Raw genomic sequence first — 18,456 nt, 5'->3', positions numbered from 1 at the left:
TAAATTTGAACTTTTTAGATCATGTTCTGCTTTGTTCAGTGAGTAAATATAAATACTGTTGGCATAATGTCCTCTCAGGAATATTTTCTTTTGTGTGTTCACACATACTTACACTTACACTATATAATATATATTACAGATCAAATTGTGACTCAATGAACCGATAATGTTCTTTGTTTGCTTTGTATTAACTTTTTATCACAACGTTGCGGTGCGGAGAAGAGTGGAAACTATTACGACATCGTGTGTCACGTGAAATGACGAAATCAATTCTTGAATTTTGAAATAGGTCAAAGTTCACGACTATAGCGCGGTTCTAATGAGGTAAGTTTTGATTTCAACACTGGTTTTACTCGTTGCAAACTGTTTAAATTCGAACATTTTAATGATTTTTAGTTTCTATTTTTTTAATTAATGAGAGGGAATAATAAATAATAAATTAATACTGGAAAAAAATTATGAAAATTGTGTGGATAAGCGGTGGAGAGTGAAGAGAAGTTAATTTATTAATTTATTGTGACGTTGAATTACAAGTCAGGTTTGACATCTAGTGTCCATTTTGTGTAACTTCATTGAACTGATCCTCAGTAGTTGGCAAAACAATAGCCGTACATTAAAATATATAAATAAATAAAAATGTATAAAAGAATAAAATAGAAAAATGTATAAAAGAGTAAAATTGAAAATAACGAAACAAAATCGATTTCTTATTTATATTATATATTTTTTTGTTTTAATTATTTTTTAAACTGAAAACATGTTTTATTATTGGAAAAACAATAATACATGTCATTATAATTATCCTATTTGTATAACTTGTATTATTATTTATTTATTATTTATGATTTCTTTCTATTTTTTAAAAAAAATAGGGTCTTTTCGTGAATATGTGACTAGTAGTGTTATGATTCTTGTTCTGAATCTGGATGATGTAGAAAAAAGATAAGTGACACATCTTGATATTTTTTTTGCATTTAGCATTTGTTTTACTTTTCACCTTCACCTTGTTTTTATGTTTTATTGATAGCATGACTCAGCAGGATCTTTCGTTTCATCCACGCGTGGATTCCACTCATCACATCTCAAGGACGGACGTAACTTTCTAAAAGAGGGAAGGAAGTGAAGAGGATCCGCTACTGCATCATGTTGAATGTTCCGATCGGATCATCATGTTGAATGTTCCGATCGGATCATCATGTTGAATGTTCCGATCGGATGTTCTGCTGTGATGCACATTCCACAGTCACGTGACCGCGACAACAACAGTCTCTGTTGTTGGTTCTCAGGAGTCAACAAACATTTGGTGGGTTAAAAAAAAAGAATTTTTAGTTAGTTTAACACTTTAACATGCGGACTGACATGTGACTTTTGTGACAAAAACATATACAGACACACAATATATTTTCTGATATTTGCAGCTCACGACAACAAGTTAAAGTTGTGAGTAAAAATCTTCAGTGTGTTTGTAGTCAGAGATGTGTTAACGAGGTTTAAGGCCACTAGATGGCGATATATGCGCTGTAATCTTTGAAGCTAATTGAATAGTCACTTCGTTAAACCTAGAGCGCCACCTACTGATCACTCAATAATGACGTCCCTTGTGGGTGAATCCTTGTGAGTGGGTTCAGGCGCTGACAGAGATGGCCAAGAACTAAAATTATAAATACTATAACTATAAATCAAATTGCTGCCTAGCAACAGAAACGCCCTTTGGTCCTGAAAAAAGCTAATAAACGGTAATAATTTAAAGGTTTACTCTTCTTCTGAACAACAAATGAGGCACTGACTATTAAAAAAAAAAAGAACTTTAAAGGCAAATGACCAAAAATAGGTTGTCTCAATTGATCGTCTACTTTTTATAAACTTTAGGCGCATATTTAATTTGAAAATGTTTTAAATTTTGATTAGGCTGGTAAAGAAAATATATAAAAGGACAAAAATAAAAGTCGAGTCAAGTGACTTTCTAACTGTGTTTAAATTAAAGTGGTAGTTCAATCAAAATAAAATAAAAAAAACTTGTTTTCTACTCACCCTCACCTCCAAAAAGGACACACAAAAACATCTAAATACCTCCATATTTCTCATCTGTTTCTTTTGTTGTCATGCCTGGACAATAGCAATTGTTTTGTAAAAAAAAATTGAACAAGTATGTATTTTAAGCTCTCCAAAAAGAGACCAATTACTCCAAATAATCCAAACTGTGAGTCGACATGAGGGCTGAGTAAGAAAATAACTGAAGTTGGACTATTACTTCAATATAAGAGCTTAAGCACTTCAAAACACATATCTTTTCATCCATTGTTCAGATTGTGGAAAGAAAATGTATCTTGTGTTCAAAAGCACTTTATTTAAGATGTACAATGACACACAAGCAAGCATCGCATATCATGTTTTTTTGTAAGAGATATTCCTGCTATCAGCACATGCTGCCTCACAGTGAAGCTGCTCTCCATTGAACTCTCCAACATACATATATTCTTCTAGTCTTTATCGGAAAACTTCTATATATATATATATATATTAGAATTAAAAATGCTTTAATATATGCTAGCTTTTGATTTTTATTAATATACCTTTTCTACTTTTGAAGATGGAAAGTGAGGCACTTTCCTTGTTTTTCTTTCAAATATTATTTTGAAAATCAAACACCTGAAGATACAAGTAAGTGTCTTCATCGCTCTGCTGCCACACAATAATTCCACGTTTTACTCAGACTTCATAACTTTGTTAATAAGCCATTAAATCTGCTCAGAAATTCATAGAAATCTTCACAGCTTCTAAGCATTGTCTCAGATGTCACAGTTGTCAGACCCAACAACATAAGCTTTGAATTTAGCTTAGACGCTAGCTTTATTATTGGCTTTGATGCTAGCATCAACATAAGCATCTACATAAGCTTTTACTTAAGCGTCGATGCTAGCTTTTATGATTAGCTTTGATGCTAGCCTTAATATTAGCTTTGACTGAAGCTTTAATGCTAGATTTCATCATTTGGTTTGACTTAAGCGTCGATGCCAGCTTTCATCATTAGCTTTGACTTTAGCTTTGATGCTAGCCTTAATATTAGCTTTGATTGAAGCTTTGACGCTAGCTTCAACATTAGCTTTGACTTAAGCGTCGATGCCAGCTTTCATCATTAGCTTTGACTTTAGCTTTGATGCTAGCCTTAATATTAGCTTTGACTGAAGCTTTGACGCTAGCTTCAACATTAGCTTTGACTTAAGCGTCGATGCCAGCTTTCATCATTAGCTTTGACTTTAGCTTTGATGCTAGCCTTAATATTAGCTTTAACGCTAGCTTCAACATTAGCTTTGACTAAAGCATTGATGCAAGCTTTCATCATTAGCTTTGATTTTAGCTTTAATGCTATCCTTAATATTAGCTTTGACTGAAGCTTTAATGCTAGCTTTCATAATTTGGTTTGACTTTAGCTTTGACGCTAGCTTCAACATTAGCTTTGACTTAAGCGTCGATGCTAGCTTTCCTCATTAGCTTTGATGCTAGCCTTAATGTTAGCTTTGACTGAAGCTTTGACGCGAGCTTCAACATTAGCTTTGACGCTAGCTTCAACATTAGCTTTGACTAAAGCATTGATGCAAGCTTTCATCATTAGCTTTGATTTTAGCTTTAATGCTATCCTTAATATTAGCTTTGACTGAAGCTTTAATGCTAGCTTTCATCATTTGGTTTGACTTTAGCTTTGACGCTAGCTTCAACATTAGCTTTGACTTAAGCGTCGATGCTAGCTTTCCTCATTAGCTTTGATGCTAGCCTTAATGTTAGCTTTCACTGAAGCTTTGACGCGAGCTTCAACATTAGCTTTGGCGCTAGCTTCAACAAAAGCTTCGATACAAGCTTCAACTTTAGTTCTGATGTTTGCTTCGACTCAAGCCTTGACAAAAGGTACAACATTAGCTTACACTTTTGCTATTACCTTTGACTTTAACTTAGAAATTAGCTTCAACGTAACCTTTTAAATTTGGTCGCCACTCTGGCGCAGGAATGTCACAGGAGCTAGTGAGAGAAATCATGGAGGATTTGAAGCAGTTCTTGGACATAAGTTTCTTCTTGTTGAGGTCCAACAGCCGCTGCTGCTCGTAGTAAACAGAGAACTTGTTGAAGATGTTGGTGATCGGCAGAGCCACCATCAGCAGTCCGGAGAGGATACAGAGCGTCCCAACCATCTTTCCAGGTAGTGTGACAGGAAACGTGTCTCCGTACCCGACTGTGGTCATGCTGATCGTGGCCCACCACCAGCAGATGGGGATGTTCTGCAGCATGGACTCGGGTGAGTCCTTCTCCACATAGTAGGTGAGCGTGGAGAACACGGAAATTCCCACGGACAGGAAGAGGGCCAGGAGCCGGACTTCGTGTCCACTGTTACGAAGTGTTGCGCCCAGAGACCGCAACCCGGCCGAGTGGCGGGCCAGTTTCAGGACCCGGAAGACTCTCATTATGCGTAGGATCTGGACCACTTTGCCGACATTCTCAAGCTCGTTGTTCTCTCCGTCGTCCACGACATAGTAGAGCAGCGTAACATAGAACGGCAGCACAGACATCATGTCTATGAGGTTCAGGGAGCTGCACAGGAACCGCCACGGCGATGGTGCCACCAGCAGACGGACCAGGAACTCCAGCGAGAACAACACGACGCAGGTGTTCTCCAGACCCGCCAGGACCGGATCATCCTGCTGGTTCCCGTCAATCTGGTGGAACTCGGGCAGACTGTGGACACACATGGCGACGATGGAGATGAGGACCACACTCAGCGATGCCACGGCCAGGAATTTGGCGCACTTGGACGAGGTTGGGTTCTCCATCAGCAGCCAGATGTTCCTCCGAGTCTCGGCGCACCACGACCCCTCGAACATCTCCTCCTCGTCCTCCGACTCCTCCTCTACTAGCGAGAAGCTTTCCTGGTCCTGGTCCTGGACTATCTCCATCAGCTCCAGGAAGCGTTCGCTGCAGCACAGGTCCAGATGTTTCTGCTTGAGGCCCCAGTATTCCATTTCCTGAGCGAAGGAGCGCACGCACAGGCTGGCGTCCAGGTGGAGCCTCCCGGTCAGGTAGAAGTTCAGCACGTAGCAGAAGAAAGTGGGACTGCGGTCGAAGTAGAACTCGGAGTCTCCGGGGTTGAAGTCGTCGCAGAGCTGCAAGGCGTCCTCGGTGGAGCTGCAGGAAAGCAGGCGAGCCAGGCGGGAGTCAGGGAGGCGGCTCAGAGCGCAGAGGTCCAGATGCTGCCTGAAGCCGCCCACGTTGACCATAATGAAGCGCCCGTCAGGGCCGTGTAGGACTCGTCCGAACGCCATGGTTCTGCGCACGGGTCAGAGATCCTGCGGGTCAACAACAGTGGAATGAGTCCAACTCATCACAGGAGTGCCGCACAGTGTCCGGTTTCACTTGGTTTCTGTGACAGTCTGTAGCTGCACATTGTTGTCTCATTACCACTGAGGAGAAGATTTACCGGATAAACATAGTTTACAGTTTCCGTCTGTGAAGATAGAGCTAAACCAGATGACACAACTTTTAACTAATGGGGAGTTTCTACTCTCACTTTGGTCAGCTGTAGCGACTCAAGAACAAAATCACAGATACAGTAGGATCTGTCCTGGACCTCTGTACTTCAGCTGCTGCCCCCTTCACCCAACTAGATTTTTTTATGTTGTATTTATCCATGTAAACAACAAATACATCAGCTACATCTTGAGAAGTCCACACGTGAGGATAAAACACTAAAAAAAAAGTTTAAAAAAAGAAAAACGATACACAAAAACATCATCTTACATTACCTGCCGATGTTGTTGTGTTCTCCACTAGTGTCTGAGTGCTGAGGAGACACACACATGTACTGTCTCACTCTCTCTCTCTCTTTATCTCTATCACACCCTCACACATCGACACACACTCGCAGCAGGTGCGACACATTTATGGTTGTAAATATTTAATGACTAATTGAGACTAATTGATCACATTATTTTTTAAACAGCAGCTGCTCCTTCGACAGTTTTCGTCTCCGGTTTATTTCCAGACGACATTTAACGTTAACAGAAATACGACTCACAAGTTTTCACATCTGAAATATTTAAACAGAATCATCAGGTGAGACATGATTGACACAAAATGACCTTTCAATTATTCAGTGCTTTCCTTCTTAACCCTTCTTCCACAATATTGTCGTTTCAAAGGCATCTTCATTTTACCAGGAGGTTTGTGATCCTCACTGTCTGTGTCAGCAAGAAAAAAAAGAGTTGTTTAAAATCTTCACACCTCTATTGCGTTAATTAATAAGATGTTGTAACTGAAAATTAAACATTCTGTCACATTTAACTTAAATTCGGTAAAATGTCGAAATGTTCGTATAGATTTGTCCAGGTAATTGTGTGAGAAGGTGAACTTCCTGTTTCGGGGTTTTATAAAAACAAGCTTTTCCCTTCACCACCTCCCTCTCCCCTGGTGTTCATCCTCATCAGGTCCACTACCAGATGCCTGGGAGTTTGAGGGTCTTGTTTGTAACTAGGCTGTCCCACTCTTCTGCAGAGATACGTCTGATCTTTCTCCAGGGCCACCTCTAGAGTTATTATTTCAGCAGGGTATCTGATCACTGGATGGTAATACTTTTTAATTGCCATCACTTTGTTTATGTCATCTAGGTCATTCTTTAGGACTTGCTTTACTCACTTGAGGTTTTAGGCAGTTGTTGCGTTCCTACTGGCCTCTTAGTGGCTGCCATTCGCATGTCTTCTTGATTGTTTGGCTACATGGATTCAGGTCTATTCAGAAGAGTAGTCGGAGCAACAGAGCATCTATCTGATATATTCAATCCAGAATAGTTGGTCCGTCTGCTTCTGCAGTCCCCAGAAACTGTTCTAATTAGCAGTAGCTGGTGTTTTCGTTAGAGGTTTGTTTACTAATTTAAAGTATTGATCCAAGTGTCCACTTATCTGTCCGCTGTGTTGCCAGACAGTTTACATGTTGTGGAATGTATCAAGAAGATTGGCCAATAGTTGGTCTTTCCTTTTGGGGCTTTTTCCTGAATCGGGACTGTATGGCCCTTGGTCCGCTGACACAGATATCTGTCATTGGTTGGTTCACTTGTACTGCTGGGCGTTCAAGGAATGATTATGTCCAGGCCTGGTGCTGTCCATTTCATTATACATTGACCTTTTCTGGGATATCTGCTACTACTATGGTCATGGCACCTTGATCAGGGAGGTTAGGCATACACACCTGTTCTAGTCGCCATTCGGGTGAGCTCTTGCCAAATATATATACAGTATTTAGGAGAAATAGACGCTTAGCTCGTATTGTACATCAGCTCACTTTTAATTTGAGGATCGTCTCCATCAATGCACGTATGTTGGATGGGATCTCGCAAAGGTGCTTTACTTGATCTCACTAATCTGTGCCAGGGTTGACAGGTGCTCTTCTTAGTCATGATCTTATCATTCAGAATTCAGATTCAGAAGTTAAATCTTCTTTGGTACCCAATCTAACAAACCTTAAGAGCCATCAATTCGACTTCCAGCAAAAGAAACAAATCCGCCCTTTGAGATAAAAATAAACGCAATGGTTGTGTGATTGCATTGTGATTTAGAATCATCATTTTGAAAGGCCACTAAGATTAAGACACTGCATCATGATACAGTGGCACCAGTATCCTCAGCCCCAAATAAGCTCACGATACTGGGAGTAAGGTTTTGTTTATATTTTGGTCAGAAGATTAGACTTGATTCTCTTAGCCCACTTTAAATAAAAGTAGTCGATAAATGACTGACTGTTGAAATAAACAAAAATAGAATTCATAAAATAAATAAAAATGACATTTTTTAATTCATCCAGTTGACATTTTGATTACATTGTAACAATTTATCACCGGATTTATTCTTCTTAATATTTAATGACACATTTATTTCACGTTGTATTTATTTCATATATGTTGATTTAAGTCCCCTATAATATATTTGGCTGCGCATATATATTTATATTGGCTTTGAGTGCCACACGTACATTTATACATTTATATTTAAGTTCTTAATTAACTGTGAACTGATTCCAAAATTTCATAAAAGAAGCTTGATGAAAATGTAGCTTGCAAAAATGTTCCATTTACTTGCAGTATCATTACCTGCCAGCAGAGGAAGACAGACCACTGGAGGCTGGAATGGTCTGAACAGTTTATATAAATATAGTAGCAAAGATGACAAACCAAAAGTATCTGACTACACAAGCTGGTCATCATAGAGGACTGTGTTGTTCAGGTTGTGATCTTCAGACGACAGGGCTGTGGCAGAGTGGACAGTGGTTGAACACGCTGATCTCCTGCTCTTGAGCACAGCGTTTACACACACTGCACATCCAGAACTCGTACTCGTGGATAGGCAGGCCTGTCACGATGCAGGTGGGCAGTTTCCCATCAGACCTGTGGAGGGAGAGCTCAGTGTCATGGCCGTGCGGGGACGAAACTTCAGAGACGCGTCTCACCCCTCAGAGTCAATTTGCACCACTCTGTTGTCCTTCGGCTGGTGTTTGGTGAAGATTTCCAGAGCAAGGTCCTCGTACTGCTGCCGTCTGTCTGCCTCTAGGCTTTCCAGGGACTCCAGCTTGATGAAGGCCTGTGAGCAGGTGCCGAACGCCCTGCTGGCCAGCGAGCAGATTGCCAGCAGAGAGTAGATCTCCACGGCTGGGATGATGTCATCATAGTCTCGAAGGTGCAGAGCTGTTGGACAAATGGTCCAGTTAACAAATTTCTCGTGGTGATAAGTCTGAATCCACTGACCCGTGCGTGTGGCGTTCTCCATGTACCCCTGGTAGAGCTGGCGCTGAGCCAGCAGGAAGAAGTGGTAGGCTTCGGCTCCTCGCCAGGCGTTCTCGATGACATGGCTGTCCGACGAAGATGCGTCTTCCTCCAGCAGTCCAGCCAGCGTGGACGTTGCCTGAGTAGGAGCAGGAGAGGAAGTTGAAGTCCTTACCTAGAGAACCCTGAACCAATCACTAGGTCTCACCTCTGACTTCTTCCCTCGGGCTTTGCTCTGCTGCGACGTCTTCATCTGTGTGTGGTAGCTCTCCACCAGACAGGCCGCCAACACAAAGAGCTTCTTCACCCTCAGAGGACGAGACCTCTTGCTGGCCTCGTCATGGGCAATCTGGGTACACAACTTCTGTGTCACCTTCCACTACACACAATTCAGCGCACACTGACCTTAAACATGAGCTTGGCTGCATCCAGGAAATAGTGGGCCTTCTGGTATAGCTCCACCGCCTCCCAGACCTTATTCTTCTCCAGCAGCTGAGCCGCGTATTTGGATAGAAGAGACTTGATCTCCTTCATGTTGTGGGTACGAGCCAGCTCCACGGCCTTGTTCCACTGAGAAGGAGAAAATGGACTCACACCACTGTACATTGGGCCTGCGACCAGTCAAGCTGCGTCTCTTACCTGGTTCAGGTGCACGCAGGTGTCGATGGCTGCTTTGGTCTGGTTACACTTCAGGTAGGCACTGACGGCTTGTTCGCACATGCCTACGTTGGCAAACATCTGAGCGATCTCCTGTAGCGCAGAGAGAAGCTTTAAGAAGCTCGACGTGACAGTGATGTGATCTTGTGTGACTCACCGGTAGAAGGCGATGATTGTCCGGCAGGACGCTGGCAAGTCGCTCCAGGTCGTCGTACTGCTCCAGCATGTAGAAGCACTCGGCCAGTCGGCCCTGGTTTCGGCCCTGTACGTAGTACTGCTCCGCCTTGGACCTGCAGAGGAAGTATCAGTGTCAGCGAGTGTCCTTAAGATGTAGGATCTCATCCTTGCACCATTTCTGTCTGTCGGCGTAGTAGTCTCCAATGGCGTTGTAGGCTTGTTCCGTCAGGGCGTCGTCTCCGGAGCCGGACTGCAGCAGCTGCAGCACACCGAACCAGTCGCCTAGCTTGATCCTCAGATTGATGGCCAGGTCCCTGCAGCAGATCTACATCAGCACCTCCACAGGCCACCAGAGTGAAGCCACTGCTCACCTGCGGTCCATGTCCAGATACATCCGCTCGGCCTCCTCGAACCTGCTGAAGTACGCCGCCACCTCGGCCTGTTTCATGGCCTCGTTGTGCAGGTTTCCAAGACGCTTCACCAACTCAATGCCCTGGTAGTCTTTGCAGCGGACAAACGCTTGCTCGGCTGTCTTCAGGTCCAGTTTCTGTAGGGCGGCCTCAGCCAGCAGACGCCTGGTGAACCACACAGCAACTCTGACTGTTCATTTTCTTGTTGATAAACCAAGAATCAAGGTTTTGTTTGATGAATTGTCACAAACTTTGGTAAAACCTGCAGGACCAGAAGAACAGAGATCTGTCTCACCAGAGTCTGGGATGAGGGTTGTCTTCTATGAACTGGGAAGCATCTGCGATTCCCACTTTCTCGATGAGGGCGCGACTGTCCCTCAGCGAGCGGATTTCAAAGTTGATGAGGTTGTCTTTGTTGGGCCTCTCTGGGTCCTGAACACCAACAGATCCAATGTCTAAGTATTGGCGCGAACATTGGCTGTGTTTTTCCTACCTTCATGATTTCATCCAGCAGAACAGATTTGATCTCCAGATCCTCAAAGTCACAGATGTACCCTGATGTTTGGACCGGTTCCTGTTCAGCAGATTCACTTTAGCGCACAGTTGTGGTCCAGGTCTGCGTAGTCACTCACCTCTGGGTTCAGATTCCGAAAAACATACATCCTGGTCTTTTCCATCATGGCGAACAGGTCTGGGTTGTCGTTAGCCCATTTCATGTCCCAGACATCTTTCCTCTCGAACTTGGATGGATCTCCAGCAGACACCGGATCGTCTGAAGAGGAGGAGCGACACTCCAAGTCCAATAAGCTCATGACCCCGCTGATGTCGATGATGGCCAGACGGCTGACGGACAGGAAGAAGAAATTGACTCTTCAGGAGAGTTACAGATGAGGACTTGGCTCACCTGGAGTCACAGTTGAGAGAGAGGTAGTAGGCTCTGTTGCTGAAAGAGTATTTCTGAACGGTGCCCACTTGAGGAAGGACATATCTGTACATGACACCAGACTCACGACCCTGAAGTACAAACTTGCTGGTTAATAGAAGACTGAGCCTGATTGAACATCAGAGTTTGACTGAAACACACCACAACCAAAGTCTTGTCCGAGGCCGCGATGCAGCAGATGGGGTCTCGAGTGGCCTTGAAACAAAGAAAACATTATTAATTATACAAGTCATTCAAGTCCGAATGAGAAATTTAATTACTTGATAAGACGTCCAGAGCTCAAAGATTTAAGTGCACTTATCTAACATTAACCCTACCACTGATTTTAGAAGAAGAACCAGACAAAGCAAAGAGAATTGCTCTCCTACAGAGGAAGGAGATGGAGTCATGCTATAAAGCCACCTTCTCTCCATGTGGACAAGCAATGGTTCTACTTTGAGTCTCTCCTGAATGACCTAGCTCCTCATCTTATCTCTAAGGAAGAGTAAAGTCATTTGGAACACTTGTATCTATGATTTTTTTTTTCTTTGTGTTACAAAGTTGTTGACCATAGAGACTAGGAACAAAGATGGACCAGTAAATGTAGAGCTTTGTCCTCTGGCTCAGCTCTTTCTCCACCACGACAGGCAATATAGAGACCTCACGACTGAGGACATTGCACTGATCCACCTGTCCCTATCACACTCCATCGTCCCCTCACTCATTAACAATACCTAAAGATACTCTTTCTTCTCCACCTGGGAAATAATCTCCCTTCAACCTTTCCAACTGAGCACCAGGGTCTCAGATTTAGAGGATCTGATCTCATCCTGGCTGGAACCCCACCCAGCGAGGAATTAAATTAGTTTACAGTTTAATTATCACTTTTTCCCTCTCTGGGCTACAGTGGTGAAAAGCCACCAAATGCCCTCAACCTAGACTTTGGAAAGAAGTGTGTCTGAAGAAGTGTAAGAAATTAAGATCCCTCTATAGTGCTCTGTTTCATGTTTAGAAAGTGCTGTCTCTGTGTGCCAAAGAGTCAATTTGAGTTTGAATAGGGTCACATGAGGTTCAAAAGATCCTAAATCTTCTGTTCCATTTTAAGATATTCTGTATGCTTTAACAGTTGTGTGTAGCTTCAACACTTTCATCTTTTTTCTTCATTTTCCAAATCCTCGTCTGAACCTAGTCATAGTTTCTGTGACACATTCCACACTCAAGGTCCACCCTGACTCACTGTGAAGGCCTTGGATGGATCGCTGCTGCCGTCAGACGGATTGTGGTCGATGTGATAGAACCTGGAAACGCACAGACATTAAATGCCAGAGATTCAATTGAACTTTTCAGGAAGGTGCTAGAAACCATTAGCTCCTGCCAGTCTGGAGCGTCAGTGTCATCCCACCACATGTGAGCGTCTCAGTCCAGCCTCGGGCGTCAAGTCAGCTCTCTGTCCTCCTCACCTCTCTCTGCCCTCCTTCTTGGTGCGAGTCACTTGGTTGATCTCAAAGGCTGTTAGTTTCTTCGCCACTCGGTACTGCCACATGTAGAAGGCTTCTTTGGAGGCGGCGATCACGTGCGTCTTGGTCATGGTAACGAACAGCGGCTCTGGAAAATAGTCTCCCTTACTGTTCTACATCACAGGCTGCTTTGGTCATGAACGACTGGGACACATGTCTTAACCAAGGTCTGATATGCATCTGATACATGGGCATTGATACAATATATATATATATAGATATATATATATCTATATATATATTGATATATTGATATATTTCAGTACTGTAGGAACCATGATTTATTTGCAGAATTACCTGGGTACTTGACTCTGTTGATGCAAAATCTACTTTTAATTGAGGTCGTAGCCTTTATTTATTTTTAAAAATAAACATGTTCAAACATCAGCTTTAAAGAAGATGGTCCTCAGGATTTTATTGTTCCTTTAGCTTCTGGGACTTCTTGCAGCCATAAGTTTTATTGCAACACTAAAATGTTTATATTTGCAGGTTAATTGTTTATATATCTTTTTTATTATTTCATTTGGTACACAATTTATTGAAATATAAACCAGAGAAAACTATGATACAAATATAAATATAATGGCAAAAGAATATAAAAATATATTAATATTTTCTTCCACCACTAGAAACTTAGTTACTCTAATCCAAAAGTGATTTTAGACATTTGTACAATCAAGCACCTCATTCTGGAGGTTTTTCTTGCTGGTAACCATTGACTCAGAGAAGTATAATAAGACAGGCTGGATGGAGGCCATACAATAATAAAAGCAGTCTCAAACCCTTTCATAATCGCTAAGACCCGGAGACTGAAGCGGCTGAACAAACAATGAATGAATGTGTGACATCTAGATGCAAGTGTCTACTGGCAATACGATGATGTTAGAGAGAGAAAGAGAGAGGTCTTATGATCCGACTTATGTCAGCAGTAAGAATATGAAACTGTGATGGTTATGCAGGAACCCGGCCAGTGTTTGATGTCTGGACTCACCGATGTCGATGTATTTAGAGTCCAGAGGTGTTCCGATGGAGTTGCAGAGGATGAGGACATACTAGAAAGTAATGGTCAGTGTTAAAGTGGGTTACTAGGCAACAAAGACTTGACTGAACAGAAAGACGCGTCAATACCCTGGCGTTACTCCCCGATGCCACCTCAGCGTCCTCCTGTGTGGACAGAAGTTAGATGAAGATGTTCACCTGAGGAAGCTCCAGCGCAGTGTCAGTACCTGAGGGTGGGACTCGTCCGCCTTGCTGGCCAGAATACAGAAGTCTCCTGATGTGGTGATGGACATCAGACTTTTCACATACTTGACAAACTTCTCGTTGTTCTTGGTCTCCCAGAACACCACACAGTACTCTTGCCGCACTGGCTTTGTGTAGGCGTAGACCACCGTGCTGGAGCAGTAGCCCCACTGAAACAGAGTTACCTTTTTAACACACCCGAGTCACCGTCAGAACGAATCGTCTACCTTGTAGTCCGGTCTGATGTTGGCGAAGTAGATGTAGGAGTCGACAGCCAGTGCCGCGCGCAGGCCACCCCCTTCCCACGCGATTCCTGTCATCTGCTTTCCAGGAACCTTCAAAGTTCTCAGATGCTGCATCAAGGCGAGTTTAGGAAAAGATAAGACCAACAATTTAAAAATGTATTCTGAAGTATAATGTTTAATGGTCCAGGGATGTGTATTGGCAGGAATCTGGTGATAAGATACGCATCACGATACAGGAACATTTTACGATGTATTGCGATTATAATGCGATACTTTAGGAACAAGGATTGTATTATTGTCTGACTACTTGACCCTGCTGTTGCAGAATTTAGGGACATGGCAAAATCGCAACTGCTTTTACTTGTTTTGAAACCAAAATATGTCAAAAATTCCAGCTACTGGAGTCGACTGTATCCCCTCGTCCTCAGTCACCATAGAGATATCGTGGGATTCCACTACTCCTTTGGCATGGAGTGTGTAATGATGGCCAGATTTTTGAATTGCAACACAAAAATAAACAAACGGTGTACATTTTCCATGTTGATTGTACTTTTTTTTTTTTTTTATTGATAAAGTGCTGTCCAATATTGACACAGTATAAATATTTTTCTTAAACCCTTATAATTTTAACGTTGGTGATAGATTGATTCTCATCCATTGAACTGGAAATTTAATTAATTGGGTCTTATTCACGGCTCAGGAAAAGAAAGATGGAGCGTGTGATTGTGATTCAAAGAACAGATTCGAGGATACAAGTGGCCCAAATGACTTTTCTCTTTGTAGTCTCTCACTTTAAAATAAGGTAATGAGTTCAGTCATTCAGGAGAGACTCAAAAGAGAACCACTGCTCTTCCACATGGAGAGAAGTCAGTTAAGGTTCAGGGCAGGTGAGAATGGAGGACTTTAAGATACTCCAGCATACAAAAAGCAGATAAATAAGTAAAGTCTGCACCTCTCCAAACGGAGTGTAGAATTGCACCACGTTGATTTCCTTCTCCATGTTGGATGCTCTCAGAGAGCCGGCCACTGCAAGCACGCTGCCACAATGATTCCACTGGACGCTTACAACGTTCATCAGAGTGTCAACACACACCAGGTCTGCGGAAGAGTTCAACAAAAAAATCAACACCAGGTCAGAAAAAAAACGGGTCCCCCAGGCTGCTCACTTACTTTCATCACTTTCACAGCGCATGATCTGACACCTCCCGTTTTCAAAACATACAGCAAGACACGGACAGTTGGGCTCCACGTAGCCACCGGTGCCTGCGTACCACTGGATCCCGGCTATATTTACAGATCCCGACACGTTTGCGAGGCAGCTGATGATCATTTTACCCTGGAAACCATACACAAGTCCAAAACACAGTAAAACTCTCCAGTTCAAGGAGGATTTATTTCTGATTAATCCACAAATCAGTTGCCTGGTTCAAACAAGGAGCCAGTGTGACGGATTACAAGAAAGCTGGCACTTGAACGAGCACTCACGATGAAGTTGCCTTGGTTGTCGTAGATGTGGACTTCGCCGTTGGCCATGCCGAAGAGCAGAATGTTGCTGTCGGGGGACCACGCCACATGTGCCAGCTGGCTTCCCTTCAGTTCTTTTCCCCAGATACGATTTCCTGTGTTGGAGAACGACAAGTAAAGACAACGTTCAACGCAAGATCACATGTGATAACAAAATAACAAACTTTCATTTTTATGTTAGAAAAGTTTCTATGGTGGAAGAAGTTTTATGGAAATTGATTGTGGTGACAAAGATAGCTGCCAACTGGTGCGGACCTTTGACTGTATTTATAAGGCCCTCATCAGGTCAAAGAGAAAGTAGTATTGACCGAAAGAAGGATTTAAATTGAAAACATAAAATAAATTTGGAAAAAAGAAAAATGTATACCAATTTTTTTTATTACAAAATGCTTTGCTTCATTTTCTTCTTGATGGTCCCTCACAACAGTCAATGTATGAAATGTGGCCACTGAGGAAATATAATTGCGCACAACAACTGCCATATAGGCTGATAGAATAGTGGAGTGTGTAGAATTATTTAGATTTGGAAGCCAAGTATGACCTCATGTGTTTGTTCTGTATCAAGGTATGCTTTATATTTGCATTTGGGTCCATCATGGCAGCCAGAGTACCAAAAGAAACTTTTGAACTTATGATTCTGTAATGTTGACCTTTTAAACAACAGGTTACATCATGTCACAAAGACTCATCTGTTTACTTTTCTTATTAACTTTTATTGGCTCTGCCTCTCAGTGACCCCCACAAACTTGTTTAATGGGCACCAAGAGTTTAATTTCACCCAGTTGGAGAAAATGCTACGACTGTTTACCATCAACTGATCCCACGATGACGGCGCCATCTTCATACACGATGCAGATTTTTTGACCTTCAGCGTTCCAGCTCATACTTCTCACCACTGACTTGTTCCTGTTGTTGATCATCTCTTCATACCACACGCCTGAGCGGAGGAGACCATTAAAATCACAACGTTTCGACACTTTTCCCCCATCAGATGCTGACCTTTATAGAGCATCCACACGATGATGAGTCCATTCTGATCGCTTGTGGTCAGTTTTTTGTACTGCTCGTTCCACGTCACCACCTGTACTGACCCTGCAGGGGATGCACAAATATGTAAAAACAGTGATGTTGACGTGACAGACAGGCTTACCGCTGTGCCCCTCCAGCGTCTGGTTCATCGACAGGTTACTTGGTGCAGCCAATCCTTTTAGTTTGGCGTCATCTGTCCGACAAAAAAATCAGAATAATCTTCAAACTGATTAAAGACTCTTATAAATAATCACATTAAAAGTCACATGGGGAAATTCCAGTTGAGTCAAATTCCATTTCACATTTCTTTTTTTTTTTTTTTAGAAAAGTCCAGACCATAATTCTACAGTTTATACTCTTCAGATCGTGGATGTTATGGCACCAAAATCGGATTTTAGGCACAATGGGTAAGTTATCGTTTCTAAACCCCAAAAATCTGCACTGGTATTACAAACAGGATCAGACTGAAAGAAATCCAAATAAACTAATCACCTTGTCACTAATGATATGTTCATTACTATGATTACCCCAGCTCGGGCTCTGAGGTCTGTGGATCAGAATCTACTTATGGTTCCTCGCACACGGTTCAGGACCAGAGGAGAGAAATCCTTCCAGGCTTTTGCTCCTAAGCTTTGGAACAATCTTCCTCTCTCTTTGCGCTTGATGGATCTACTGAATCCTTCAAGAAACATCTTAAGACGTTTCCATTTGTTCAGGCTTTTCCTCCTGTTGGAACTCCTGTTGTGTTTTCAGTCTTATCTTGACCTTTAAAGTATATACTTTATTGAATATTGTTTTGATTGTTTAAGCATTTTGTGACCCTGGTCTGAAAAAGCGTTGTATAAATAAAAATTGCTTACTTACTTACGTACTTACTTATGATGCAATTTATTAACTAACAATTAAACCTCAAGTTAAAGGTTTCAAATGTTCATGGCTTGTGATGGTTATCACATTATTTTTGATCACTTGTGTCCTGAAAATAGTGATTTCCACTTGTTTGAAGTAGCAAAACAAGACGTGAAACATATTTTATATCAAACTAGAACTACAATGATAACTATTTTTGTATCGCCTAGTATTTGCTTTCTCTCTGGGAACAATCTGGAGTCACTTTTATCCATCACTCACCTGTCTGAGTTTCAAGTTTGAGCACCTTCAAGAGCCCATCGTCTCCTCCACACGCTATCGATCCCTGATCCTTGTTCCAGGAGATACACTTCAGGTGGATGTTGTTCGGGATGGCGATCTATGACACGTACATAAACGTGCAACTACGTTAACGCAAGCAACACACGAATAATACGAAACTGTTACGAGTCTTACCTTCTTGCTTAGATAGATAAACATGTTCCTGCTTTACGAACTTCGCACTTTAAAGGTATTTAACGAAATGAGTATCGATAGCATAAATGCTAATGTAGCTAGTCATCGATGTAGCTACTTTATTTTAGTCTACAGCGTTTATGCTTCACATGCATGTTTTTAATAAGGCACGACTTCCCAAATAAACACGGAAAGCATTCGGAAAAGTGAAATAAACGTTCGACACGCAGTTGTTAGCGTGTCTTGGGAGGATGTCGGTTCCTACGGAGAAGCTACCATAGCTGCGTTCTGTCTGCCATGGCAACCGTACCGAAGAGGATGACGGGATTCGTAGTTTTCTCAGCGGTTCTGTTCCTGTCAGTATTTAAGAAGTTCAAATACTTAGATAGATAATGCAGGTAATAAGGTATTGATGTCAATGTTAGTAACCCGTGTATCGACAATTTTTATGGGGGGAAAAAAAATCAAACTATTCATTTTACAAAACTTTTTTTTTTTTCATTTTATTGAGTGAGTTTGAGAATACATCAGCACATTATTTAACAATATTGTTGTCATCAAATACAGTACACGTTGCACTTCAGCACCATTGTGTCTCACTAACAGTGATTGA

The 18,456-nt window shown here is 42.1% G+C and overlaps 2 protein-coding genes across 2 annotated transcripts; both read right to left on the bottom strand.

Annotated features, from left to right (window-relative positions):
* Positions 1 to 3,947: 3,947 nt before the first annotated feature.
* LOC148060885 (delayed-rectifier potassium channel regulatory subunit KCNS3-like) lies at positions 3,948 to 5,309 on the bottom strand. The gene has a single exon (XM_087779404.1). It carries the CDS (start codon positions 5,307 to 5,309, stop codon positions 3,948 to 3,950), a length of 1,362 nt encoding a protein of 453 aa, XP_087635530.1.
* Positions 5,310 to 7,811: 2,502 nt separating this feature from the next.
* On the bottom strand, positions 7,812 to 18,113 carry wdr35 (WD repeat domain 35). The gene is made up of 28 exons (XM_087779917.1): positions 17,844 to 18,113; positions 17,649 to 17,766; positions 16,639 to 16,710; positions 16,488 to 16,580; positions 16,297 to 16,425; positions 15,450 to 15,583; positions 15,135 to 15,300; positions 14,917 to 15,062; positions 13,947 to 14,072; positions 13,704 to 13,889; positions 13,606 to 13,641; positions 13,469 to 13,529; positions 12,421 to 12,565; positions 12,198 to 12,258; positions 11,123 to 11,176; positions 10,943 to 11,052; positions 10,671 to 10,881; positions 10,532 to 10,612; positions 10,334 to 10,470; positions 10,000 to 10,203; positions 9,802 to 9,942; positions 9,609 to 9,741; positions 9,434 to 9,544; positions 9,200 to 9,364; positions 9,003 to 9,143; positions 8,777 to 8,933; positions 8,482 to 8,716; positions 7,812 to 8,419 (listed from the first exon to the last, which is right to left on the bottom strand). Exons 1-28 carry the CDS (start codon positions 17,865 to 17,867, stop codon positions 8,269 to 8,271), a joined length of 3,528 nt encoding a protein of 1,175 aa, XP_087636043.1. The 5' UTR covers positions 17,868 to 18,113; the 3' UTR covers positions 7,812 to 8,268.
* Positions 18,114 to 18,456: the final 343 nt, after the last annotated feature.

Source organism: Callionymus lyra, chromosome 18 (genome assembly GCF_982586985.1).
Source record: "Callionymus lyra chromosome 18, fCalLyr1.hap1.1, whole genome shotgun sequence".
Lineage (NCBI taxonomy): Eukaryota > Metazoa > Chordata > Actinopteri > Syngnathiformes > Callionymidae > Callionymus > Callionymus lyra.
The sequence above is the reverse complement of the archived record's forward strand: the minus strand, read 5'-3'. Positions and strand labels throughout refer to the sequence as shown.